This window comes from Patiria miniata, unplaced genomic scaffold (genome assembly GCF_015706575.1).
Source record: "Patiria miniata isolate m_02_andy unplaced genomic scaffold, ASM1570657v1 HiC_scaffold_10, whole genome shotgun sequence".
NCBI lineage: Eukaryota > Metazoa > Echinodermata > Asteroidea > Valvatida > Asterinidae > Patiria > Patiria miniata.
Genome location: NW_024037048.1, coordinates 11,725,899 through 11,742,706, shown reverse-complemented (window position 1 = coordinate 11,742,706; position 16,808 = coordinate 11,725,899). Strand labels below are relative to the sequence as shown.

The following is a 16,808-nucleotide window of genomic DNA, read 5'->3' as shown; positions in this document are numbered from 1 at the left end:
ACATAATCTGTATTAATATCTAATATCAACCTCGTCCCCATTGTGTGGAGCAGTTAACCGTTAAGGATTTAGTGCTAAATAATTAGTTTTTTCAATGTAACATTTGTCCGAGGTCGCCTATATTTGGGGGGGGGGGGGGGCAGATCTGGGGGGCGATTAATGGGGAGGGTGTCGCAACCGTTCAGTTCCGCTGCAAATGGCCGCTGACTATTGTTATGAAACTAGTAAAATGGGGCCAAAATAATAAATGTTATACTAAAGTTCCTTCTTCCTAAGTCTTTTCTCAAATTGCCGTGGAATGCAGAAAGCACGCCTTCACTTACCCCCCCCTTTTCGTGAAAGCTTGATCCGCCCCTTGTGGGCAACGGTAATGTCAGCTGTGAATACAGCCATTGAGTTTTGAGAAAACTGTCAACGTAGGGGTCCCCAACCAAATAAAGGCCAATAAGTCCAACGCCTCATAGGTCTGACGCCTCATGGGTCCGACAATCGAATTTACTGTAGTTTGGTCCGTTTTTGTCCGAGTACAATGAGTTAAGTTGACCGCAGTGCGCCCTCTCACGTTCGTAAAACAACCTCAGTCACATCGTCGTATAATTGGAAAACTCGTTCTTGCCTTGTCGGCAATTGAACCTTTCTCTGTTACGGTCCACAGCTTCGACTCCTCATTAAGTCCGACGCTTCGTTTGTTCGACGTCAAACAGACGAGGCGTCGGAGTTACGCGACCGAAATCAATAATAAATCAGACGCTCATAATTCCGAAATTTCGGACTTACGTTACGTTTCGGAGGCGTCAGACTTACGTTACGGCCCCAACAAATTAGACTCGCACCAAATGAAATGCACACCAATTATTGAATGTTACTGTGTGATATCAGATTCCGAGTTAGCTTCAGATCCTTGCGTGTACGCGATAGAAGCAACTTTTTTTGGGGGAAAACAACATATGTATAACTGGTATACAGGGTGAATAAAAAACCGAAAACCAAATGTCGTACCATTTATTTTAGTGAACTTCTGCAGGCAGCACTTTCAAAATCTAGGATATGAAAGCCCAATTTATAAGCTTTCTTTTAGTACAAGAATCGTTCAAATCACCCATGCACTTAGTTACGGATTTTTAAACACAAGCGCCGTTTTGAAGTTCTGTCAACTGATCACCAAAAGTAAGTGTTTTTTAGCAAAACGAAAACAAATCACGCAGGAATGAGTGTGAATTGTTTTCGTTTCGTCTGCCTTTACCGAATCGATCCCGATGGGCTAAACGAACGCACCCACCGTGTGGCGCAGCGCGGGTTCATTTCGGTGGCGCCAGCAAATACAAACAAGCACATTTTTTAGTAAGTCCTCCCCTCCCCCCAAAAGTGCTCCGGTTTCTGTTCGCTCGTACCTCCCGCCCTGCAAACAGGACGCTGGGATACTCTGATGAATTCACGCTCTGATTGGTTGGATTTTGCGTGACCAGTGACCTGTGCGTCATCAAGGTCATGATTCTGCATGGTTTGAAACGGCCGTTTAAGACTGATTCATTACTCTTTTATTCCAGTTTAAAGATGTTTTTTTCGTTGAAAAAGCGTAATAATGTGGGAAATTCTGTAAAACTTATCTGTGTTGTAAATTTACAATTCCCGTCACTCGCTCAGGTTCCGTTTCGAGTCACGAACGGTCGGAATGCATTATGCGACGCTCACAATTTTGTCCACAAGTCATTGTCCGCAATGAAACAGAAATCACATCCGGTATGGAATGTACGTTATTCTTTGGGAAGTTTCGGATAGCATTTGAGCGCATTGTCTAAATGCGGTCTTGAACAGCTGCAGTCAGATGCTTTATACATAGGTCATAGGCCATTTCCTTCACAAGATTCTGTAAAGCTGATTAGAGTATCCCAGCGTCCTGTTTGCAGGGCGGGGGTACGAGCGAACGGTTTCTGGTCATAGATATAGAATAAAAAGTGTTTCTGGTCTGTGCGCGCGTCGCCGTAGCCATGCGCGTCGACAAAATAAAAAAAAAATTCAATGTATAAGATGATGTCTCAAAACCGCCAAAATCACTGGTTTGACTGGAATCCTGCTGCTGCACAATTTTAATGTGTTTTTAGATGAGTTACGATCGATTATAAGCTTCATGTGGCCTCTCTGGGCTCCCATATATCTTGCACTAAATTTAGTCGGGCACCATTTGCAGTCATCGGCTGACATTTGAAGAAAAAAATAGAAATAAAATACAGCCGCATCGCCGCACCACTATGGGGCAAGCTCCGTACCAGAAACCGAAGACTTTTTTTGGCCTATAACAGGGCATTATATTCCTTCGAAATTCGTAAACGGAAAAGTTAAAGGTAAAGGGACGAACCTGCGTCCACAGGAACGGAGTGCCCATCTCTTTTCTCGTTTAGCGATTGGGCCAGACTCATATGCTGCTGTGGGGGGATCGCCACACCTCCTCCACAGCGAGTCTGCTACCTTCCCAGCATTGAATAATAATGCTGGTAATTGAGGTAAAGCGCCTTTCAAGGGCACAGCACGCATGGCCACGGCGAGGCTCGAACCCACAATCTCACGATCATGAATCCTGTGCTCCACCGCTGGACCACACGTGCCCACTATACGGACAAGAAATGTGAAATATTTGAAAAAAAACCCAGGTATAATAACAAGTTACTTTAAGTCTGCGTAATTTACAACGTGTGACATTATAAACAAAAAACCAACTGCTGTATATTGCCATGAGCAGTGATTAATAAGAACGTGCCGCGGATAGTTGTCGTATAAGCAAGGTCAAATCGGCAGGCTTGGGATTAACCCCGGAAAAGCCTTGTTTGTTAGTGCAGGTAGCTTTACCTCCAAATGCTTCAACTTTCAATTTGTAAGGAAATTAAACTAAGCTTCCGGTCCCATCAATTGAGAGCTAAACAGGAGCCTGACCTATATTTTCCACATGTTGTTTGGGTATTGACTTGAAGTGTTTGACTTTTTGATGGTTTCTAATTTTGTTCTAGATCTTATCTGAAAATGACCGGAATAGTGGCTTCAGGTTACCAGCAATTTCTACGCAAAAGCAATTCAAATATTTGTTACATTTCTTTCTTCATATTTTGAATTGATTGTTGAGTGTAATTAGTTCCGTACGGGCGAGGTCGGATCCGAGGGCTTGACCCCGAACAATCCTTCATGAGTGAAGATGCCTCCAAATGCATTCATCTTTTAACTTGTCAGGCAATTAAACTAAGTTGTTAGTCCAGTCAATTGGAACAAACAGGACCTGACCTAGAACAACTTACAATATATAATATAATTTTGATATTATCACTTGCAAGAGTGGAAAGGTTCTTTTATAAACTTTTTTTCTAATATTTGTTCATCAGACGTTAACGTAAACATTAATATGGAGGGCGTCATGTTTTCGTTTGCGTCCGTTGCCCGTCGGAAAATCCGTTCACATCACGCATGAGACTTCGCGAGACACGACTGATCACAGCAGACGACTTTTCTATGTCAACCAATTATTAAAATAAATGGTTATTTACACTGCCGCGCAATGCTATAGCATATTTTCTTAAAAGAAAATCAAGCATTTGTGATTATTTTTACTGCCCGAATTATTTATTGGTTAAAATAAATCACTTTGTGCTCAATAAACCTTTTCTTTCAGGAAAAATCTTTGCATAAACAGGTCTACTTGAAAGAAGGGCAGAAAATGATATACAAAGTTCCATTTAAAGTTAAATTTTTAGGTGTCTACGCCAATAGGTCGAAAGTCCAATTTTAAATATTATGGACAATATCCAAAATCCGAGATTGGAGTGTTCCTTTTGTGATAAATTCAGGTCATTGGTATCACCTATAGATACCATATAAATTCTCAAACATATTAATATTTATAATCAAAAACTTAATGAAGCAAATTCACGTGATTAAAATCTTGCAGTGAAAATTCAGCTGAATTGTGGGCTTTCGAGAAAAGAAATTAGGCAGTGTGACAAGTGTATTACCTCGACAAATAATTAACGTGCCCCCAGATCGTAAGCCTTAGGCTTACAACATTTTCTGTAAGCATTACAACCTGAGCCTAGTATTTCCTGAATCCAACACATAATTTTTAGGTGCTCAATTCATAATCCATGCATGCACTCTCCAACCGTTTTCCATCTGTGTATTATCAAAATGATTTTTAGACATTCCTTTTTTGCAACTAATCGTATCTTGTCTGGGTACTTACTTAATGCGTACTTTGGGCGGATGAAAAATGACTTGGAACAGACAATGTCCCCGTCAAATGTAGAATATTGAGTCAAGTTAAAAATGTGTATTGCTCTTAATATAAAACTCACTGTAAAAAAAAGTATGTAAAAATCAAAAAGAAATTGTACACGTACCCCCCCCCCATTTTTAAATTTCCGACGCAATGTCGTTTGCTGCACTCGCATGTGGTCATGAATCCTAAACTTTAACTTATATAAACTTGCAAATCGAAGCAAGTCACCAGACGAATTGTCCGAGTGCAAAATGTCCGAAATTTTTAATCTGAAAATGTTTGGGAAAAAAACAACGGCCTTCCACTCTGTAGAAACAATTAGATTTGTTCACATGTCGTTTGTGTATTTATTTGAAGTTGTTTGACGCTTTAATTGTTTCTATCGAAATTTGTTCTGAGTTTCATATTAAAATGACCTCCATTGGCTTCAAGTTACCAGCAATTTTCCGTCAAAACAATTAAAACATTTGTTATCGTTTGTTTTCATAATTTTGAGATTGTTGCATGTAATTAGTTTTGTACTCGGTATGCACAATGCCTTCAACTTTTAATTTGTAAGACACTGAAACTAAGCTATTGCCTTCAAATTACCATCAGTTTTTTTGAAATAAAAAACCTCAATTACATGTTTTTATCTTCGTTAAGATTTTTTCTCCTCTCTTTTCAAACTTTTTCCTCGACAGGTTTTGTTAACGTTTTTCTTCCACCGGTAAACTTTGCATTTTCCTAAATCTGATCAACTAGAGATTTGGCATTTACATAAACCACCACCACCACCACATTTGGTCCTATAAAGATTTTCGTCATCATGGCGTCATCAGGTGTCAATTTACGTCATAATAAAGGTGCATTTTTGCTCCATATATTTATTTTTACACGTTTTTCTTTAAACAATCCACTTGGCGCTTGTTTGATTGACTTTAAACTTGGCAGACACTTAGACTCTCAGGTGGTGATAGTCGCTGATGATTTTCGTCACAATGACGTCATCGTGTATCACGTGACGTCATATTAAAGGTGCATTTTTCGGATCGCTTTTACTTCAGAAGTACTATTCTGATTGGGTTGAAACTTGGTAGCACATAGACAGGAATGTGTTACAAATGAAAATTGAACTTTTCTAAGGCCCATAGATCCGATTTAGTTGTAACTTGATATAAGCCGGGACGCACTACAAATGTAAATTAAAGCGATGCCATTATGACGTCACCACGAGTCATGGAACATCACAGTAAAGTGGCATTTTCTAAGGCCTATATCTACAGAACCAAATGTCCGATTTGGCTGTATCTTGACATATTCTCATACCGGGATGTGTTAAAGATGAAAATTCAAATGACCTCAACATGAAGTTATCAAATGTCATGTGACGTTACACTATCGGGGCATTTTTTTTTCTGCAGATAACAATTCAAGAGTTTGTGCGTATGAAATTTAAACAGTCGTCGTCATGTCGTCATCACATATGTACGTCTGTTCACGCCCATTATGTCCGTTTGGCCGATTACGCCCGACAACCGATTATGACGAGCGACGGCCGATTATGTCCGACCAATTATGTCCAACGGCCAATTACGTCCGACCAATTACGTCTGATGGCCGAATATGTCCAACCCATTATGTCCGACGGCCGATTATATCCAACCTCATTATATTCGACGGCCGATTATGTCCGACCCATTTTGTCCGACGGGGATTATTTCAGCCTGTCGATTATGTCCGACCCATTGTGTCCGACGTTCGATTATATCCGACCCATTATATCCGACCCATTATATCCGACGGAGACAAACAATGGAAGGAGGATTAGGGACAATAAGGGCTCCACGATTGCCAGTGTTTACAAGATTTGTTCCTGCATTCTTTTATTGCGGAACGAAAATGCCAGTACCTCAAGGTCGCCACCATAGTAGCTCACCCCCTCCCTTTATTTAACGAACGAAAAAAAAACAGGCACCATTTTTTTCTAGAAAAAATACCCCTTTCCCCCTCGGCTGCTGCTGACGTGTGTTAACAAGCGCGTGCAATTCCCAGATCGAGGGTAAGCAAGGGTTTGGCGCACCAAAAATTGGTAGTAGATCTAATTGACTCGTCATTGAGTTTCTCCCACGGTGGTTCTTACCAGCAGATAATATGAATAATAATAATATCAAGTACCCCGACCTGTCACGTGTCCGGACGGTCAGTCTGCCCGTGCATCATGATCGTCCTTGGCTGACCTTATTAAGCAAGATATCGAGGATCCATGGTGCTTGCGAGGGTAGAAGTCCCTGAAAAAATATGTGTTACAAGTTTTGGAAAGTCGCCCTTCCCGTCTTCTCCACCTATTTCTCAACTGACCATTTAGCAAATGACTTTCAAAACCTCATTGCACCATGACATTTGCGCATTGAACATCTTCTGTCACAATCATTGGCGTACGCAGGATTTTTTCAAGGGGAGTGTTTCAAAATTGGAAGATGGTAAATTGTGTTCGCGCCAGAAATAAAAGATAGTATCAGTGGGCTAAACCTAACGCTAAAATAAAAGTCGGTTAAACGACGGGTTAAACTCGAAGGGCCGGGAACCCCCGACCATCAGTTATCTTTTTGAGCTAAAACATAGTAAATCAAAAAACAACAACATGTTCTGTGTCTTTAGAGTATACGATGAACATATGAGTAAAGGGGTCAATGTGGGCAGTCCCCTCCCTCAACAGCATTTTATCCAAAAAAAAGAAGAAATTCAAGAAAAAAAGTGAAACGGGCTGCGGAAGTGCTAGGATCTGTTCTTGCAATTGGCTAAAATTACTCAGCTTCGTCCCCTGGATCTCATGATTATCATCCGTTGGGAATCGTCGCGAAGCCCTTACGGCGTGGGGTCCGGGGCCCGCTTAAGGGCCCCGAAAAAAATTGCATTTCAGATGCTCTGTGGTGCAATCTGAGGCGATTCCTGGCCACTTCCACCGTTCAGAAAAAGTTTTAAACATCGAAAATTCCATTTAAATTTGTTATTTTTTTTGTTCTTTATAAAGTTTCTTATGTAATCAAAGTTGAGAACCATGTTCCGTCTCCGTATTTTTTCACAATTTTCTATTTTGAAAAAGGATTTAGGCCACTTGTAGTCCGCGCCTCAGCCATTCGTTGCTGAAGGTACAAATAAGGTGGGGGCACCGCTAGGGTGAAATTATAGCATAGAGGGAATTTGGCCGGAGGACTAATGCGGGCGCGGAGCGCGAAGCACCTACGGCGTGGGTTCCGGGGCCCGCTCAAGGGCCCCGTGAAATTTTGGATCGTAGATGCTCTGTGGTGCAATCTGAGGCGTTTCCTGGCCACTTTCCCCTGATTTTTTTTGGCAGAAGGTTTTAAAATTATGAGGGGATATTTTGTTTCATTTGTTTCAAATACATATAGGCCTATATACTCTTGCTCTTATAAAGCGTATTCTGTATTCAAAGCTTAAAGTTGAGAACATGCACATAATTAGTAATTGTTCCGCGCTCGGTCACATAAGTCTCTTTTCCCTTCATATTTTTACATGGCAAAGGGGGGTGTTTAACAGCCAAAACACCCCCCCCCCCTGCGTACGCGCCTGGTCACAATTATAGTTTGTCCATGTTTGCAGCCACCCTTCAAACGAAACGTGAATTCTCCGATATTTCGTGGGTGATTAAACCATCAAGGTGAAGACATCAACCAATCAGTGTTGCTCGTACGATAAGGAAACATCCACTGCCCGTGTCGCGAGGAGTATAAAGCTGAAGCACAGGCAGGGAATCAGCGTACTTGGACTGTGGTGTTTGTATTGACCTAGGTTCTTGTGTTGAATTCATCGCATCATGAAGACACTTGCTCTCATCGCGTTGGCTGTAGTCTTGCTCACAGCTTTGGTGCTGGAGACAGCGGCTTGGGAAGATGAAGACAAGGCGCTGACTGATGAAGGTGAGGTTTTCTCAAGACTTATCAACAGATACGTCAGGATGAAAAATGGAAAACAGTTTGTTATCCGTTTAAAATTTCTTTTCGATTGTGTTGTCTTGTCCTTCTTTCCCCTCTTCTCGTTTATGTTTTTCACATTTGGCCTGTTTTTTCCCTCTCATTTGGCCTGATCATCTAAAGCTGGTGAAGGACAAATATTACTCTTAATTCTATTTCAGAGTGGATGGAGGCAATGGACGAAGTATCGGTCTCTGGCGCCAGTTGCGATTGCTCAAATTCAAAGTGCAAGTGTTGTATTGGATTCACTGTCGTCGGGAAAAAGATCAACGGTAGGGTTACATCTTATCATACACTACTGCTTTGTTCCAAAATAATGGAATTATGTAACATATACCGAGCATAATTAAGCCCAGAAACTGGTTTTCACGCAAACAGAAGAGCTTTGTATCGAAAGCTTTAAGGCGATAGCACAAGGATTTATTCGTAAAAAAGAAAGGAAATAAAGGTTAATCACTTTTTGAAATAATCGAATGTTGTACTCTCTCTCTCAAGTCCAGTCTGATTCAAGTAAATTCAGAGCTTAGCTTTGGTTCACCAGTCTTGTACAGGCATTTCATTCCAGCTGACTTATTCCAGTGAAGTACGACTGCTGCTAATCCACAACCATTATGTGCTCACTTGACACAGATTCGTTACATGATTTTGTTTTGTTTTCAACGCCACAGCTTGTGGTACGACTGAATTCACCTCCAGCTTCGTCAAGGTTTCTCTGAAGTTCCTGGGTAGCACCGTCGCCAGTGTGTCATTCTCAAGTAGGTATTTTAGTCTTTGTCTGATTGCTATTATTGCAGGCCTTAAAAATATGTATTCAGAAGATGCAATTTACGTCGAAGTGATGGAAATCATTATCAGGTTCTGCCCTTCACCGACGTATAAACACTGTATACCCAGCGTGTTACCTCCCGAGTGAAAGGTCGAGCTAAAAACACTCGGGTGGGACTCGAACCCACGACCTCACGATCTCCGGCTTTCTAGTGTAGACGTCTTACCACTAGACCACCGAGCTTGCGGGATCGGTTGGCTGGTTTGAATCTGATACATATTAATATATATTATCAATATTAACATATAAACAGTCTTTGCTTTCTTCCAAACCAGTAAATACTGTAGGCCTGATTCCAGGTTTACTTCGCACCTTTTTCGAAAGTTGACCATCTCACAGCCGGGGGCGAGTTCCGCCCCCCCCCTCAGATCTTGGCCATCGAGTGACGAAAAATTATGAAACGCGGTACATGTATAGAACAGCTTAATATCAACATACCCCCCAAAATGTCATGACTATAGGTCAAAGGGTTTTGGAATGATGGCTAATTAACTATTCATATGCACCAATGGTAATTCTGCTTTGTGTACACTACGTATATGGGGAAATTAAGTTTCTGCGCGTCAACCCGTGCCCCGAATTCTATGTTTTTGGTATCAAAAGATGCGCAAGGCTCGAGGCTAAAACGTCAGGACAGCTCGGGAAGCGAACACAAAAATTGCAAGGGTACTGCGGAAAAAGTTGAAGGGGGGGGGGCAGATTCCGCCCCTGCCCTTTCAGGGTTAAGCGACAGAAATTTATTCTAAGCCATCGTAAAAAGTTTCATGACATTGCAAAATTTGAAATTTAAAATTTAAAAGCAAATTAGCCACATCCTGTCTGAAGCTCACGTATGCGATGTCTTACATGGGCCATCGTAGTTATATTCCTGGGCAATAACGAAATGTTTTTGCACCTAATCAAATATGGACGTGCCATAAATATTTTAGACCTGAATTCAAACCCCCCTTGTTTTGAAGATATCTGGGAGTTGTTGAAGAAGTTGAAGAAATGTTACTAATTCCCGGGGGAATATTAAAAGGTGGAACTCGTATGATGCCTACAACCTACCCAAACCAATTGGCAAATTGTTCTCTTTTTCTTTTCAGTCGATGACAACGATTACGAAGCGTGTGGCAAGAAGAGTGGTATCAAGGTTTGTATGTCACTGGTTGACGTGGTCAAGAACTCCAGCTCCTTCTCAGCTAAAACCAAGATCAAGGTGAATGGAATCGGCAGCAAGACGTCTAATAGATTCACCATACTTTTAATTTAGCTCGGAATCAGGCCTACTACCAACAAGCCGTTACGTGATGACGATGTCAAATTTCGCGTACATTTCACTTGTAGTTGATGTCTTAGTGTAGATGTAAACTTATCTGGATTACATTTTAAAAAAGCCTGCTTCCATCAAAACCATCCTCACGGAACAGACTGATACATAATAACGTCATTTTTTTGGATTACGCGTGCGTTTTCTCGTCTCCACCTGGTTGCCGTAGAAAAGCGCTAGTCTATACACAGGGTGATGTCATCATGTTTCATGCCTATTTATTAAAATATTTGTTACAATCTTTCTGATTCAGAAACACTAACGCCGCTGTAGAGGGCACTACATCGTAAAAGCAGTTTATGTTTAACAATATGTTGATGGAAACGTATCACGGCATCAAAACTTTCAAAACTTTGTGTAAACTTCAATTTACCAAACAGTCAAATTTAAAATGTTAGAATAATACATAATATGGAAATCAAGCTTGTATTCAGATCATCCTCGTGGTTGTAACGAATGACGGTTGGAATAAATAATACATGCTTATATTAGAAGAAACACGATGGTGCTGTGGAATCATAAATTAAATACTGGCAATTATTTTAAGATTAGAAGACACTATAAGCTCGTGTAATCATACAGTTTAAGAATTCGGTAATTATCTGCCGGATAATGGCTCTCCACTGTTCCCTGTCCCCCATAGCAGCAGGTAGGTCTTCTTTTATGAAGCCTGTATCCTGACAAATGCTGTCCACAAAGGTAGTATTCGGTCTTCGTTTGAGTCGTCTGCCATGGGAGGAAGTCTAGGCTGCTAACAGCAAGCTCAGGATGCCTATGACAGTGCCCCGCAAATCTTAGTCTTTTTGCCCTGATCTTGTCACTGATCTTCGGTAAAACGAAAATTAGGAAGCTGTTGTGGCATAAAGTTTTACAATCTCAAAAAGTATATATGTCTAATACGTTTTTAGTGCTAAATATGAATTGGTTTAAAGGAAGCGGTGTCGGGGATGTCGCAAGACCGATATCATATTTCTGGCAGGAACAAGTTGTCCCAGTTTACAACCGTATCGGTGCAACCAAGTAAAATAGGCAAAACATCCGTCCGCCGAACTCATGAATATTCATTGTTGAACATTCAAAAATTATATTAGAGAGTTCTGCTGAGAGCCAAGGAATTGGAAGATTGAAGACATATGGCACTGCACCTCGGGCTCGGACTTGGGGCTTCCAATCTGAGCATTTTCGGATACAATTGGATCCGAAGGTGGCGCTATTCAGCTTTGTTGTGGAGGGATCCTTTTTCACAATGGCTACACTTGTCCAGTTTTCGTTTCAGGGGTGGTATTCTTTGGGTGTGAAATTCTCCAAAAAGTCTTAAGTCAACCCACCAAAAATTGAAAGGAAATTGAACGATGACATGCTGAACATTATTTTTTCTGTGCAGCCTGAACACCAGTGAGAGTTCTGAATATTTTGAAAATAAGGCTGAAGTATGGTGATTTATCAGTGATGTCTATGGAAATATATTTACTTCGTTGCACCTGTATAACCGGGGATTAAATGGAACAACAGCAGAGGGCGCTATACAAGGACGCAATTTCTTGCAGCTGAGGGCAAGTTCGCGCAAAAATTATTGTTGACCAATGGTTAACCATAGTTCCACTAAAGTTAGCCCGATCTCTGTCTAGCCGACGGTGGTTGAGTACGCTAGTCGACTATTTGGAATCAGACTACCGCGGCTGGTCGCGCAACGATTTATAGCTGGTTATCAATAGCAATTTCCCATAGTGCGGACGGGACCAACTATCAACAAAAATGGCGGAAAACAAAACTGTATGCGCTAAATTTCATTTTCATTGCACAGTTTTTCCATGTAGCTAGCTTAGCAGTATGTCACTTTTGCCACCATTGTACAATAATATTGGCGATTAAGTAACATGTCCTAAACTATACACAAACACTTTTAGTTGTGTTAATACAGAGAAACAACAAGTGTTGAATAATTGTGCGACCGCCATTTTTTTTAACGGTCGTTGACGGTCGTTGACATGACAATATACCATTATCATGTTGCAGCCACTTGATTTTTTTCCATTCAGATCAATGTAACCAAAGCGAGGCTGGAAGGAAAAATAGTCTGGTTTTTTTTGCACAAAATCACTATCATTCAGTACCGTTATTGGATACAGGGAACACGAATAAAATGGTGGAAGCATGATAAAGGTCTATAGTTCGACTAGAGTCGTTCGCACTTCAACTTCAGTGCGCATGCGCTAAGTACGTCACGAATCAACCAACCACTAGTTAACCACTGGTCCTTGCTCGAACTTGCCTTCGGACTGAGGGTCTCGGCTGTGACCGTTCGAAATATAATTGGGCATGTCTTGCTGGATCCTTCGGCTGGGCACTTCTCAAGGGGGCATTTCCCTTTAATTAAGAACATTTGGGCCTATACTGGTCATAAACATTTTGGTGACCCAGACGTGATATTTCAAGCATTCACCAAGACACATGTCCGTCAAGATATGTGTCAAGAGACGCATGTCCGCCTCTGCTTCAGACAATTTCGGTCGTCATATTGCAACCCTGCAAGTCTCTCCTCAGTTGAGTACTAGTCCCACACAGACGAACTTCCTGACCTCGCCCCTACCTATATGCACCGGTGCCTGTCAGATCCCCGCCCAGTCCCCGCCCACCTCTGTGGCTTGCATTTCCAGTGGTCACGTCATGTTTTTATTGATGCTATGATGTTTGTGTTTGTAATCTTCCTTCATCCGTGTTTGTTTTAAGCTGTTTTCCGTCTTTTTATTGTTGTTCGACTGCTGGACTTTGTAACTTTTTTAAATTTGGAGTATTTTTTTTCAAAGTCAAAATGAAGTATTGGTTCATTTTAAAATTGTGGCTGGCTACTGGAACTGCTTCACATGTGTACAAGACTGACACACTACCTGCAGTATGGCTGTAATCATTGCATTGCTATTCCTGCGTTGCATCTGCATCAATCTTGGGACTTTGGGAGAACAATACTTCTCGAGGAACATACTGTTAACCCTGAAGTTTGCCAAACATGGAGATGAAATGCACGGTCTATTCGGCGGGGGGGGGGGGGGGGGGGGGGGATGACTATACGGCAACATCCTAAACACCGTGGAATTGCGTGGAGGGGACATCATGTGACACTATAGGGGGCGTTGTTCTATATACTTCATGATGTTGCGCGATTAACCTTACATACAAACAGTGCATTTTTTGCTTCTGTACTGTTTGTTTTCCGTTTTTCAAAAGTATTTAATACATTGGACCGTTGGACAGTTACAAGATAACCCCAAATTCGGCAGTGTATAATTCACATCACAAAAATGGGTGATGATACAATGGCGCGTTCCTTTTGTCAACCGTGGTATGGGGATATATCGTTCCCAAGCGCGGGGGAAGTAATCGAACGCACTGAAGAAAGAAAACGTTAAACCGCTAAAACGAAATGGCGAAGATGTTAGTGGGAGTAGGTCCACTGGTCTTATTGTTGTGCCATTAGAGGGCGCACTATTCACCGTCCACTATCGATCACTAGCGCCTTGGGCCAATACTAGCCTCACCCCGCCACTGCGCCCTCGTCATTGCATTTGTTTTTATACTATTGGGAATACCTGGGAAACGTAGACATTAAAACTCCCCTGAAATAATTTGCAGAAACAAACATGCTAAGAGTCACAGTATGGTTACCAGTCGCGAATCGTCAGTGCGGTTATCTCAACTTAATGTCCTTTTTCTCATTTTTTTGGGGGGTAAAACATGATATTTTTATTAGAATTCTGTCGTATTTTTAGTAGGGACCTACTTTTCTGGCGTTTTGAAATATTAATGAAAATGAAACATTTTAAACAAAAATCGTATCTTAGAAATATATAAAGTTACACGTACTATTATATATGCTTATTATTACCTTAACAAATAACGTTGTTATTTTGACACAAGTCATGGCAAAACTGATCAGAGTGGTGTGATATTTCAAGTGTATAACTTGGAGGTGTTGTCGGACTGATCGAGATAGACAACTGTACGATTGTGGTGCAACGCAAGCATGCTTTATTTGACCTTTCCAGTGACCTTATCTATGGAGCGCCTAGTAGCACAGAATAACACAAGTGATTTTGCATGTGATGGAATGCCTTGGATACAAAATGAATGGCTATGAATACTACAAGTGGTAATGATAACAAAAGTTTTTTTTCTTAAAGCCAAAAACGTTCGAGACAAGAACTTTCCTTTGAAAGTTGCTTTCTGCGTAAAATAAAGATTCATAGACGTTTCTGTGTGATTCGACCAAACGTGTGACACTGTGACATATGTTTGGATGCAGAATATTTTCTTTAACCTTTGCAGTATAAATGTGTGGGACTGGTTGATTTTAGTACTTTAAACATGTTTTTTTTCATTCTTGGAATTGATTTTCTTCTTACATGACGAAAAACATGGTTTCATGTGTAACATGACACCGTTCCTGGTACACGTGAAATTGGTGACTTATTTGTGCCATATTTCTGTTGGTTTTCATCGAAAATGTCTAAAATCCATATATTATTTAAATCAGTAAAGATACTTGTGTCTGCTATGAACATTTGCATTTTTAATGGCAGGCTTAAGAAATATAGCGCAAATTAGTTGCTAGTTCCACGTGTAACAGGGGAAACCATGGAGTCCCCCAAAGGTCCGTTACAGTGTGAAGCAAATATATTTTGTGCCATATATCTGTCAGCTTTTTTTGAAAATTTTTGAATTCTATGAATTCCATAAGCTACTAAATGACACTTATTTAGAGGTTGGTTTCCCCATTACACGTGAAACCAGTAACTTTTATGCACCATATAATTTTAAGTATTTCATTGGAAATGTCTCCATTTCTTTTAGTATGTAGTCATACCAAATAAATGAAGTTCCAACTTTTTTAGTGTAATCATGCAGAATATTTATGACAAAAAGATAGTGATTTCACGTGTAACGGGGATACCAACAATGTTTTTCATCATGTATGAAGAAGATAAATTTGAGTTTTACAATTCATGTTTTGAGTGACAAGGACAAACCATTACCACATACTGAAACTGCAAAGATTGCAGAAAATACTTTATGTACAAAGTTAAGCATATAAATTTCCATCGGTAGCCTTATTTATGGAAATATCCATATACACAAATCAGTCAGTTATTTGAGATGTTGCTTACAAAACTTGAATCGTTATCAAAATATTACAAAGATATAACGCACATCTCTACCTAGTTTAAATTTAGATACCGCCACTCATATTTGTCCCAGAAGGGAATATTTTTTAGAACATTTTAGAATTTTTTAAAGAATATTTTAAGAACTCCATAATTGAAAACACGATATTTTGGAGCATCTGTATCAGCTGCTTCCATTTGATAAAAAAACCGAAGTTAACCGGATGTCTAACTGAGACAAAACGCGGTTTGAAGTATAAAAAGTATTAAAACATATATATACAAAAGAAAGGTAAATCATGTAAAAAAAAGGGGGCGTGAGAAAACACGCGTTCGCCAATAATAATTTTAAACAGCTCATACACTCCGCAGTGCATGTCATTATAATTACCTTAGTCCTTTTTACTAATAAATTCATAATTATGCACGCATGCGCATAAACAGAATAATTCCCGGTGGGCACTGCTTTAACTTTTGTTTTCATCACTTACTACAGTGCTACGCAGTTCCGCTTCATTTTTTTTTGCGCATGAATATAGGCCTGGCAGCGAGAAACCAAAGCGGTCTATTGAAAATGTACAGGGGTCCAAACAGTCGGTTCATTTTCTCTTAATTTGACCAGGATTTTGTCGTTTTTTCTTTTTAGAAACCCCCTTAAATCGACGAAGGCATGTTACTTTCTGGCTTAAGTGTTTTTTTAGGGGGGGGGCACAGAATAAAAACGTTAAAACAAAAGTTTCGTCCCTTGCGCACGAGGGTGAAGGAAATAAGCCGGGCTCCTGTCCGCACGAGTGGGCAAACATTACGCTGTTCTTCAGGGTACCTGTCCACCAACTTTCGGGCTTGATTGCGGTTCTGAATCGCGGCCTGGCTTCACAGGGGTTGAATCAACCCGTGCTTGACAAAGCTACTGAGCAACGTGCTGAGTTAAAAAACATTAACTAACCAATGAAAACACATTGTTCTTGTTTGTGGGCAGAGTGATTAAAACAGTCTTTGGTAGCAAACGGGGTATCAAAACGTAGCTAACAAAATTCCCAAAGGTCTATATAAATGAAGTCATCATATTCGCGATCAGATTCAAAATCATGACACCCTCCATTCTTTTTGTTGTTGCGGTGTTTAGTTTGCACAAAATAAGTTTGTCACTGAAGGGGCCTCGTGTAAGTGCATTGATCACGTGTTCGGATTACGTAACGAGGGTCAAATATAGACGACCTTTTTTTGGTCTAAGCAATCTTGGTTTACCGGAGTGCGCACGCACCAGGAAGGACATGTA

At 40.6% G+C, this 16,808-nt stretch overlaps 1 protein-coding gene across 1 annotated transcript; it reads left to right on the top strand.

Annotated features, from left to right (window-relative positions):
• The first annotated feature begins 8,033 nt into the window (after positions 1 to 8,033).
• Positions 8,034 to 10,868, top strand: LOC119738036. Its single transcript, XM_038212758.1, has 4 exons — positions 8,034 to 8,178; positions 8,394 to 8,504; positions 8,901 to 8,987; positions 10,147 to 10,868. The coding sequence occupies exons 1-4, from the start codon at positions 8,076 to 8,078 to the stop codon at positions 10,311 to 10,313; spliced, it is 468 nt and encodes a 155-aa protein (XP_038068686.1). The 5' UTR covers positions 8,034 to 8,075; the 3' UTR covers positions 10,314 to 10,868.
• Positions 10,869 to 16,808: the final 5,940 nt, after the last annotated feature.